The 10,697-nt window shown below is 40.9% G+C and overlaps 1 protein-coding gene across 1 annotated transcript; it reads right to left on the bottom strand.

Annotated features, from left to right (window-relative positions):
• Positions 1-686: 686 nt before the first annotated feature.
• On the bottom strand, positions 687-1,976 carry LOC120457529. Its single transcript, XM_039645075.1, has 2 exons — positions 1,343-1,976; positions 687-1,194 (listed from the first exon to the last, which is right to left on the bottom strand). The coding sequence occupies exons 1-2, from the start codon at positions 1,841-1,843 to the stop codon at positions 1,120-1,122; spliced, it is 576 nt and encodes a 191-aa protein (XP_039501009.1). The 5' UTR covers positions 1,844-1,976; the 3' UTR covers positions 687-1,119.
• Between the last annotated feature and the right edge of the window lie 8,721 nt (positions 1,977-10,697).

The raw sequence follows: 10,697 nt of genomic DNA on the forward strand, positions 1-10,697 counted from the left end.
TGATCCGTGTGTTGATCATAATTATGTTGAAATCGGAAGTGGACAAAGCTTTGTGATTGACCTCTTTTGAATGCCAGATTTCGTCTTTAATGTAACCACTCTGACTAGCGAGTCCGATCCAGGGTGCAGTTCGACGACTCGGCTATAGTCCATTTAGCTGGTGGTAGATTATCATCCTTTATAATGACTAAGTCGTTGATGCTAAGATTATCTTTGATTTGGCACCACTTTGGCCGAGTTTGCAAGTGTGATAACCAATCACGAGACCATTGAGACCAGAATTGTCGCGTCATGTGTTGTTGTGCGAGAAATAGTTCACGCAAAGGCTTATTATTCGGCCGACCTTGTGGCGGTGCCAGTAGTGCGTCACCAATTAAGAAATGTGCTGGAGTTAGTACTTCTAAATCGTCAGGGTCGGCGGTTAGCGGGCAAAGTGGACGTGAGTTCAAACATGCTTCAATCCTGATCAAAACTGTAGTAAGCTCCTCATACGTCTGCTTGTGGCTGCCGACGATCCGTTTAAGATGATGCTTCATTGCTTTCACGTTTGCCTCCCAGATGCCACCAAAATTGGGAGAATATGGAGGTGTGAAATGCCACCTTGTCCCATGTTGACATGTCGATTCGTTTAGGGCTGCCTTGCAAGTGATGGGCTGGTTAAGCGATGTACTCGCGCCAACAAATTTGTGCCGTTATCACTATACATATGTTGAACTTGTCCTCGACGTCCGGTGAATCGCGTAAATGCTTGCAGGAAGTGCTCTGTTGAAAGTCCAGTGACGGCTTCCAAGTGGACCGCCTTGGTTGCTAAGCATATAAAAATGGCTACATAGCCTTTGTAGGTGGTTGATCCTCGTACACGCGCGGCTTGAAGTTCAATCGCACCAGTGTAGTCAACTCCTGTTGTAATGAACGGACGAGTTGGGGGGTTGACTCGATGTAATGGCAAGTCACCCATCAATTGCTTCGCTACGACTGGAGCTACCTTAAAACATGTGACGCATTTCCGGATGATTCGCCTGACTGCTTGTCTGCCTCTGGGAATCCAGAATTTGTAGCGTATGTGAGCCAGTGTTAATTGAGCGCCGCCATGTAGAGTGAGCTGATGAGAGTGTTGAATTACCAAATCTGTAAATAGGTGACAATGAGGTAATATAATTGGATGTTTTCGAGAAAAAGAGAGATTTGAATGCTTGAGACGGCCACGAATCCTCAAGATATTGTTGTCAAGAAACGGTGTAAGATTTGAAAGTGTGCTACGGGGTGGTAACGGCTTGTTCCTTTTAAGCGCTTGGATGTCGGCGTGAAATGTATCGGATTGTGCAAGGCGAGCTATGCAGCACAGGGCCTCATCCAGCTCGTCAGGAGAGAGTGATCCGTGACTTCGTTGTGCTCGAGCATGAGCATTGTGGCAGAATCGTAACATGTATGCCGTGACACGTAGCAGTTTTGTATACGACGAGAATCGGTCAATAATAGAATCCTTTGTGTCTGACAAGGTAGTGAAGGCTCTAATTTTTATGGATTTGGCCTCCAGATCCCGTTCTTCTGGATTGAGCAATTGTGATTGCGTGTTTGGCCAAATATTGTGTGGTTTGCATAGCCAGGATGGGCCATGCCACCAAATATCAGGTATTTGGCTCGGTGGTAAGCCTCTGGTTGCGCAATCTGCTGGGTTTTCCGATGTGTCTATGTGGTGCCACTGAGCCGCTGAGGTGTGGTCGAGAATGTAAGACACTCGGTTGGCTACAAACGTTTTCCACCTAGTAATGTCTCCTTTAATCCAGTGCAGAACAATGGTAGCATCGGTCCAGTAAAGGTAGATATATGTGCATTGGTCCATCGGTTATTCTCCAGCACCCATTTGGTGAGTTTGGTAGCTAATACTGCACCGCATAGCTCAGTGCGCGGTATTGTTAACGGCTTGGTTGGCGAAATTTTTGATTTTGCGACGATGAGCGTTGTATAGAAAGTCCATCAGACTGTTGGGTGCGTGCATACACTGCTGCTGCGTAAGCACTGGAGGATCCATCGCAAAAGGTGTGCAGTTGTATCTCACTACTAAATAGTGGCGTAAATTTGACGCTGCGTGGTATTTTGATCGTCTTAACCTTCATTAGTTGCTGTCGAAATTGTTGCCATTTGACGGCAATGGTGTTGGGAACTGGCTCATCCCAATCCAGTGATGTACTCGATCCGTCCTCGCGATATTGCTTCGCTAGTGTGATTTCTTTCAATATAATCTTTGCTGAAATTACAACTGGAGCGATTATCCAAGAGGATCAAATAACGTGCTATGGTCGATAGGATTTCTCGTTTTGTTATACCGGCTGGAGTATTTGCTAGTAATTTATAAGTGAAGCAATCTTGCTTGGGCAACCAGTACATACCCAGTGTTTTGATGGTGTCCGCATTGTCCCAACTGAGGGATGTCTGCTTGCATCGATGCTCGAGAGGTATCGTTGCCATCAGATCCTGGTCATTACTAGCCCATTTTCGTAGCTCCATGCCAGAGGATTTTAAAGCTAGCATAGTTTGCAAACTTTTCCGTATTGCTGCCTCTTGTGAATGATCGCCTGAGAGAATGTCGTCGACATATATCTCATTTTTGAGAACGTTGGATGCCATAGGATATTTTGTCTGTGTGTCTTCAGCTATTTGATGGATGACTCTTATAGCTGTATAAGGTGCAGACGCTGTTCCAAACGTGACGGTAGTTAAGCAATGCTGTTTGATGACTCCATCCGCCGCCCGCCATAAATCCTCTGGTACTGCGTGTCATCAGGGTGGACATTGATACAGCGATACATTCGTTGTATATCGGCAGTGAAAACAACTGATATTGTCTCCAATTCAAGAGAACGGCTGGCAGATCATTTTGCAGCGTGGGACCTACACATAGTACATCGTTTAACGATCTGCCATTTGAGGTCCGGGCCGATGCGTCAAAACGATACGTTGTTTTGTGGTGAGGCTTTCTTCTTGAAAACTGCATGATGTGGTAGCACGCATGATGCAACATGCCGACCGTAGGAATCCGTGGTTATGGTTGAGTTTTCGCTCGTCTCTGCCAACGTGATTTGACCTAGTTGAAAATATTCTTCAATTCCTTTGCAGTATCTGATCCATTTGTCTGGGTCCCTTTGAAGGCGCCTTTCGAGTTGAAGATATCTGTTCAGGGCGATCTGATGAGATTTTCCGAGCGTCATACTGGGGTCAAAGTTCCTCTTGAATGGCAAACGGACTTGATAACTGCCGTCTGGTTGACGTTGATGGGTCTGCTTAAAGAAAGACTCGCACCATTGATCTTCTTTGGAGAGCTTTGGGCGTTCTGGAACTGATTCTACCTCGCAAAATACCTTAAGCAGCTCTTCGGAGTTTATTATGGCATGATTACATCGAATGTGGCGTGTAATATGCGTGTTGCCAACATTGCCTAACAGAACCCATCCGAGTTGAGTATTCTGCGCTATGGGTTCGTTTGGCAAGCCAATCTTAGTTCCAGGTAACAAGAGTTGTGCCATAAGGTCGGCTCCAAAATGATATCGATTCGCTTGGATCTATAATAATAGGGGTCTGCGAGCATGAGACCATGGATATGACTCCAGTTTCCTGCTGGAAAACTTTGACTTGGCATGTGTGATGTCAACGTGTTCAAACATAAGCATCGTCGACCTTTAACGAGAAATTTGGGTTAGTTGCTGTTTGCACCGAACAACTTACGATGAATTTGCAGCGTCGTCCTGAATCTTGACCGACTCCGGTGATTGAAGTGCGAGTTGTGCTTCGGGAGAGCTGGAGAGACTGTACAGCATGCTCCGAAATGATAGTTGCTTCCGATCCTTGGTCAAGAAGCGCGTTTACCGTGGCCTGGCATCCTGTCTGTGTGTTACTGAGTACAACCCGAGCTGTTGCTAGTAGTACCTTTCGATGAGTCATAGATGAAGTTGTAGTTGACATGCACTGTAGAGTCGGCTGGGCATCTGAACTGGCTGCTGAACTTTGGCATGATGTCGAGGAGGGTATCAGCGTTGGCTGTGTTGCTGGAAAATGTAACATCGTGTGATGACGTTGACCACAATGAAGACAATTCTTGTTGCTGGGGCAGCTTGCTTGTGTGTGCGATTTTCCCAGGCAATTGAGACACAATTTTGCCTTGCTGGCCACTTCCTTCCGTTGGTAGCAATCCATTGAAAGAAATTGCGGACATCTTCGAAGTATGTGTAAGTTGCCACAATGATAGCAAGCGGACGCGGAAGCACCCGACCTGGTGTGGGCGCTGTGCACACGCACGCGTTTAGTACCGTCTGAAGTTTCATTTGACTGTTTCATGCCGCTGCACGCGTTACGGCTTTCAATAGCGTCTAACGTAACAAGTCGATCATTGAGGAACTGTTGCAGATCTTTGTATGAAGGAACGTCAATCTTGCTGCCCAGATGATGCTCCAAGCTGTGTGAGTGTCTTTGGGTAGTTTGGTTGTTAGATAATGAGTCAACCAAAAATCTCCTCCCTGTAGTGGCGCCTTGACGGTATTGCAAGCGGCAATGCAGACGTTGACTGTGCTAACCATAGACCGTATGTCAGCAGATTTTTCTTTCGAAAGATTCGGTAAGTTGTAGAGCATGTTCATGTGGCTGGCGAACACAATTCGTGGGTTGTTATATCGTTGTAGAAGTGTGGTCCAAGCGACTTCATAGTTTGCTTCAGTTAAAGCGATTTGGCGAATGTCGTTGTCCAGGCCTACTGGTAATGCTTCCTTTAAAAAATGGAACCTTTGAATCTTATCCAGACGCTCATTATTGTGAATTAAGCGTAAAAATGCATCATGAAAACTTGGCCAGTCCGCGCAGTTGCCAGAGAATTTCGGAACTGGTAATTTTGGCAGTGGTATCCGTACTTCCTCTACATGTGTTGTTATTGTAGAGTTAGCTGATTCGTTGTGCGTCACTGTGCCTGGATAAATTCGTTTCTTTTCTTCGGCCACGAAACAGTAAACTTCCATGCCCAGGTCTTCGAATTGGCTGATTGTATTTTGTTGCTTATACACACTTTCTTCGTAGTCTGCCATGCATATAAGTGTGTGATGCGCCTGATGAAATTCTTTGTTAAACTCGTCGATTTGATTCAAACGTTTTTCGAAATATATTTCCGTTTTCCGCGCACTCGAGTCTTTTTTCACATTACTGAACAAGCGCTTCAAAGACTCAATGCGGTCAGTTTGAACTCGCACCAGTTGATCAAATTTCGACATTGTTTATACTGACGTTGCTCCACTGTATGTAATATGCACAAATGCTCGTATGTTATCGGTGTTCTTCTTTGACGTCTTGTTTTTTTTGAGTTGGCAGAGATTCCGGCAAATCTAACGGAATCGAAGGGCAACGGGACTTAGCTCTGTCGTGATGAGAGCGAGCGCGAATGTTTGCGTATACTGCTCTGTCGTGATGAGAGCGAGCGCGATAGAAAACGTAGGCACGGTGATTTATCTGGATGAAGCCGACCACGAAGATAAAAATTGCCAAACAGCTTTTAGCAATTATTAATTATGATTCTTATGAGCAAGGTTCCCCTCATGGGCCACCAATGGATAGTTGTGATGCCTCACTGCTTTGACATCATTGTAATGGGGTTCGCAAATAAGAATCATATATACACTATTTAACTTCATTTATTTCTTCATATACAAAAATCACGTCTGATCGCTATGACCGCAAATTACAAGAGAGAAAGAAAGAATACAGTTCAGTTCAATTAGCATCGATATATAAAATGTTAATCCGCTGTTAAGACAGCTGAAGCACCGGGTGACTCCGCTCATAATCCGTACACCACTCTATATACTAGATTAATACAAACCAGCATCGAAAATCTAATTCAAAAACTTCCAAGCCACATTTATCTCAGAATAATTAACTGTAATATTCCAAACCTGAGATCATTAATAAACATATTACAAGAAAAAGGTCTTTACGAGGCACCAACCTCAAGTAAAGATAATATAAAGCCAACTTCAATTCCAAACAAAGTAACAAACACTCCCCAAAACAGGCAAATGAGCTATCAAACCAGACCCCTTGCACCCTTCCAACCATTCTATAACAACGTCTATCAACCCTATCACCAAGCATATTCTCATGTACCCAGGTTTAACACAAATCCGATACCTCAATATCAAAATAGACCTATCTACCCACAACCTAACATACCTCTGACACAAGCACCCAGACCAAACACAGCTTTTAACCGACAAAATATTTTTGACCAAAATCGCTTTGGACCTAGCCACACTCACATGCCTACAACATATGCACAAACCGGAAACGTACAGACTAATAACCCAATAAAAAGACAGAGACCATCAGACAGCGGACAGTCTAAAATGAGCACAGAAGAGGTAAGATACCAAGAAGTATCGTCTAATCAACCCGAATATCCTTATAACTATAATTACTATTATCCCTACTATCCAGAATATTTTCAACCTCAGCCTTATCCCTATCAATCGAACTATACCCCAGAATTAATTCAATGTCCCATGAACAGAACTATGACAATTCAGAAACAACAGAAAAGGAGACACCGACAACAAATGACAACGAACCAGACGACCCCGAACAAGCAGAAAATTTTCGGCTAGTAGCCCCGGATCAAGCCAATATATAACGATCAAACATAATAATACCGAATTGAAATGTCTAATTGATACAGGATCTACGATAAATATGCTCACGCGAAATATTTTTCAAACACCAACACAAGAAACCAATTACCTAATCCACACCAGTAATGGCCCGTTAATAATTAATGAACTTACGAATATACCACCTAACAACTACTTCCCTATTGCCCAAGAGTTCTTGATCCACCAGTTCTCAGATCATTATGACATGCTGATTGGACGCAAATTGTTGTCCGAAGCCAAAGCAATAATCGACTATAAAAGAAAACTGCCACTCTATTTAACAAAATATACAAGATAAAAGACGGTAACAACATTACAGAACAGAACCATCTTCAAATGGACACTTCATTTCCACAAGACCCACTTACTTAGAAACCTCCACACTTCAGGAGAACTTGTTCCGATTAGAACACCTTAACGTAGAAGAAAACTGAAACTAACCAATCTACTGACAAAATACCAAGACATCCAATTTCGCGAAGGTGACAAGCTCACGTTCACAAACCAAGAAAACATATTATTAACACCACACACAATATCCCGTCTACTCTAAAGTTTATAGTTTCCAACAGACATATGAAAAGGAAGTAGAAAAACAGATCCAGGATATGTTAGAACAGGACATTATCCGAGAAAGTAATTCACCATACTGTAGCCCCATTTGGGTCGTACCTAAAAAACTAGATGCTTCTGGACAGCATAAGCTTCGTATCGTAATAGATTATAGGAAATTGAACGAAATAACAATAAACGACAGATACCCCATACCAAACATAGATGAAATATTAGGGAAACTAGGGAAGTCAAATTATTTCACAACAATAGATCTTGCAAAGGGCTTTCATCAAATAGAAATGGACTCAGAGTCAATAGCCAAAACTGCCTTCTCTACAAAATATGGACACTACGAGTACACACGAATGCCATTTGGGCTTAAAAATGCCCCCGCTACATTTCAAAGATGCATGAACAATTTACTCCGTCCACTTTTAAATAAATGCTGTCTAGTATACCTAGACGACATCATAGTTTTCTCCACATCTTTAGAAGAACATCTTCAAGCCTTACAAGCTGTTTTCGAAAAATTATCACAGGCAAACTTAAAATTACAACTAGATAAACTTTCTTAGGACATGTTATTACTAAAGACGGGATTAAACCAAACCCGGATAAAATCAAAGCTATAGTTAAATATCCGTTACCAAGAAAACTAAAGAAAATAAAGCCTTTTAGGACTTACAGGATATTATAGGAAATTTATACCTAACTTTTCAGACATTGCCAAACCCCTGACCAAGTGCCTAAAGAAAGGAGCAACAATAGATATAAACAGTTTAGAATACTTAGAAGCATTCCAAAAGTTAAAATTATTAATCTCTGAAGATCCGATCCTAAAAATACCGAATTTCGAGAGGAAATTTACATTGACAACAGATGCCAGCAATGTAGCTTTAGGAGCTGTTTTATCACAAGACGGACACCCTATTAGTTACATCAGCAGAACACTAAATGAACATGAAATCAATTACAGCGCTATAGAAAAGGAATTATTAGCAATAGTTTGGGCAACCAAAACTTTCAGACATTATCTATTAGGGCGACACTTCGAAGTAGCTTCTGACCATCAACCATTGTGCTGGCTACACAAACTAAAAGAGCCTAACTCCAAGTTGACTAGATGGAAGATTAGACTATCGGAGTACGACTTCGACATAAGGTACATCAAAGGGAAAGAAACCATGTCGCGGACGCACTGTCTAGAACCAAAATAGAACAGACATTTTTCGGAGAATCCACGCAACATAGCGCGGAAGAAGATAGTAGCGGACTAATAGGACTATCTGAAAAAGCAATAAACTACCATAAAAGACAAATCATTTTTTCGAAAGGCCCCAATAATAATACAGAATATGAAACCTATTTCAAGAAACAAATAGTACGTATCTCCTATGCAGAAATGACCTTCGAAACAGCCAAACAATACATACTCAACCACTTTTGTTCGAAGAATAGCGCCCTTTACATCGAAAGCGATGCAGACTTTGAAGTGATTCAAAGCGCGTACACAGAAACCATGAATCCAAAGTGTACAAAGATTTTCCGAAGTCTCGTCTTATTAAAAACATTCCTACTTATGCAAAATTCAAAGAATTAATCCTAAACACACACGAAAAGTTATTGCACCCAGGAATTCAAAAAACTGTAAAACTCTTTAGCGAAACTTACTACTTTCCTAATAGCCAACTCCTTATTCAAAATATAATCAATGAATGTCAAGTTTGTAACTTAGCCAAGACAGAACACCGCAATACAAAAATGCCAATGAAAATTACCCCTAAACCCGAACATTGCCGCGATAAGTTTGTAGTAGATATCTATTCTTCTGAAGGGAATCACTATTTGAGCTGTATCGATGTTTACTCCAAATTCGCCACTCTCGAACAGATAAAGACAAAGGACTGGATAGAATGTAAAAACGCCTTAATGCGTATATTTAATCAGTTGGGGAAACCTAGACTTCTAAAGCAGACAGAGACGGCGCATTCTCCAGCCTAGCCCTTAAACGTTGGCTCGAAACCGAAGACGTAGAATTACAACTTAACACTACGAAAACAGGTGTCGCTGACATAGAGAGGCTACACAAGACTATAAATGAAAAAATTCGCATCATAAAAAATTCTGACGACAACGAGACAAAAATATGTAAAATAGAAACAATCCTTTACATCTACAATCACAAGACCAAACACGACACTACTGGACAAAACCCCGCTCACATATTCATTTATGCCGGACAACCAATTCTAGATACACAACACGATAAGGAAGTTAGAATTAACGAAATAAACAAAAACAGAACCGAATACAATGTTGACACTAGATACAGAAAGGGACCATTACAAAAAGGAAAATTAGAAAACCCTTTTAAATTAACAAAAAACGTCGAACAAACTGACGAAGACCATTATAAAATCACCAATAGGAATAGAGAGACACATTACTACAAAACTCAATTTAAAAAACAGAAAAAAATTAATGAACTTCCCATTCTGCAGGCCCCTGGTTCATCATAATACTCCTCCTCACGTCTACAAATTATGCCAAACCCAACAACTTCAAATCAACAACATTGACACTAACCACGGATACCTCCTATTTTCCGATAAATCGATTCAAATCCCTTCAGAATACGAACATCATTGTCTTCGCGTAAACCTTTCCGATATAGATAACCTAACCCACTATTTTAACAATAAGATAACTAACTACACTAATATTCCCCAAATTGACCTTTTGTTCAATAAAATGAGAATAGAACTTAGCGGAATAACTTTACACCAGACAAATAGACAGAAACGAGGACTAATCAACATAGTAGGATCAGCGTTTAAATATTTATTTGGAACATTAGATAATAATGACCGAACAAAGATTGAAAAACAATTAGAATCAGTAGCAACAAGTTCAATAAATCTACATGAAATAAATGACATAATTCAACTCATTAACAGTAACATACAAAGAACAAAAGAATTCTTAGACGAACATAGTAACAGAGAACAGTTATTATATGAACTTATCCAATTTACCGAGTATATAGAAGACATTACAATGGGAATGCAACTTTCACGACTAGGACTATTTAATCCCAAATTACTCAATTACGACAGACTAGAGAACGTTGACAACAGTAACATCTTACAAATTAAAACATCAACCTGGATTAGTACTAACCAAATACTTATCATAGCACATATCCCCATTAAGCAAAAAACTGTCCACACAATTAACATAATACCTTACCCAGATAATAACGGGTACCAACTCGATCACAACGAAAAAGATACTTATTTCGAAGAACATGGCAAAATTTATAATCAAAATAGTAAAGAAATAAGTAACGAATGTATTAAGAACATTATAAAAAGAACTAAACCAATTTGCAATTTTGTCCCCACAACAGTTAACCAGATAATTAAATACGTTGAACCAAACAATATCCTTACTTGGAAC

Source organism: Drosophila santomea, unplaced genomic scaffold (assembly GCF_016746245.2).
Source record: "Drosophila santomea strain STO CAGO 1482 unplaced genomic scaffold, Prin_Dsan_1.1 Segkk13_quiver_pilon_scaf, whole genome shotgun sequence".
NCBI classification, from domain to species: Eukaryota; Metazoa; Arthropoda; class Insecta; order Diptera; family Drosophilidae; genus Drosophila; species Drosophila santomea.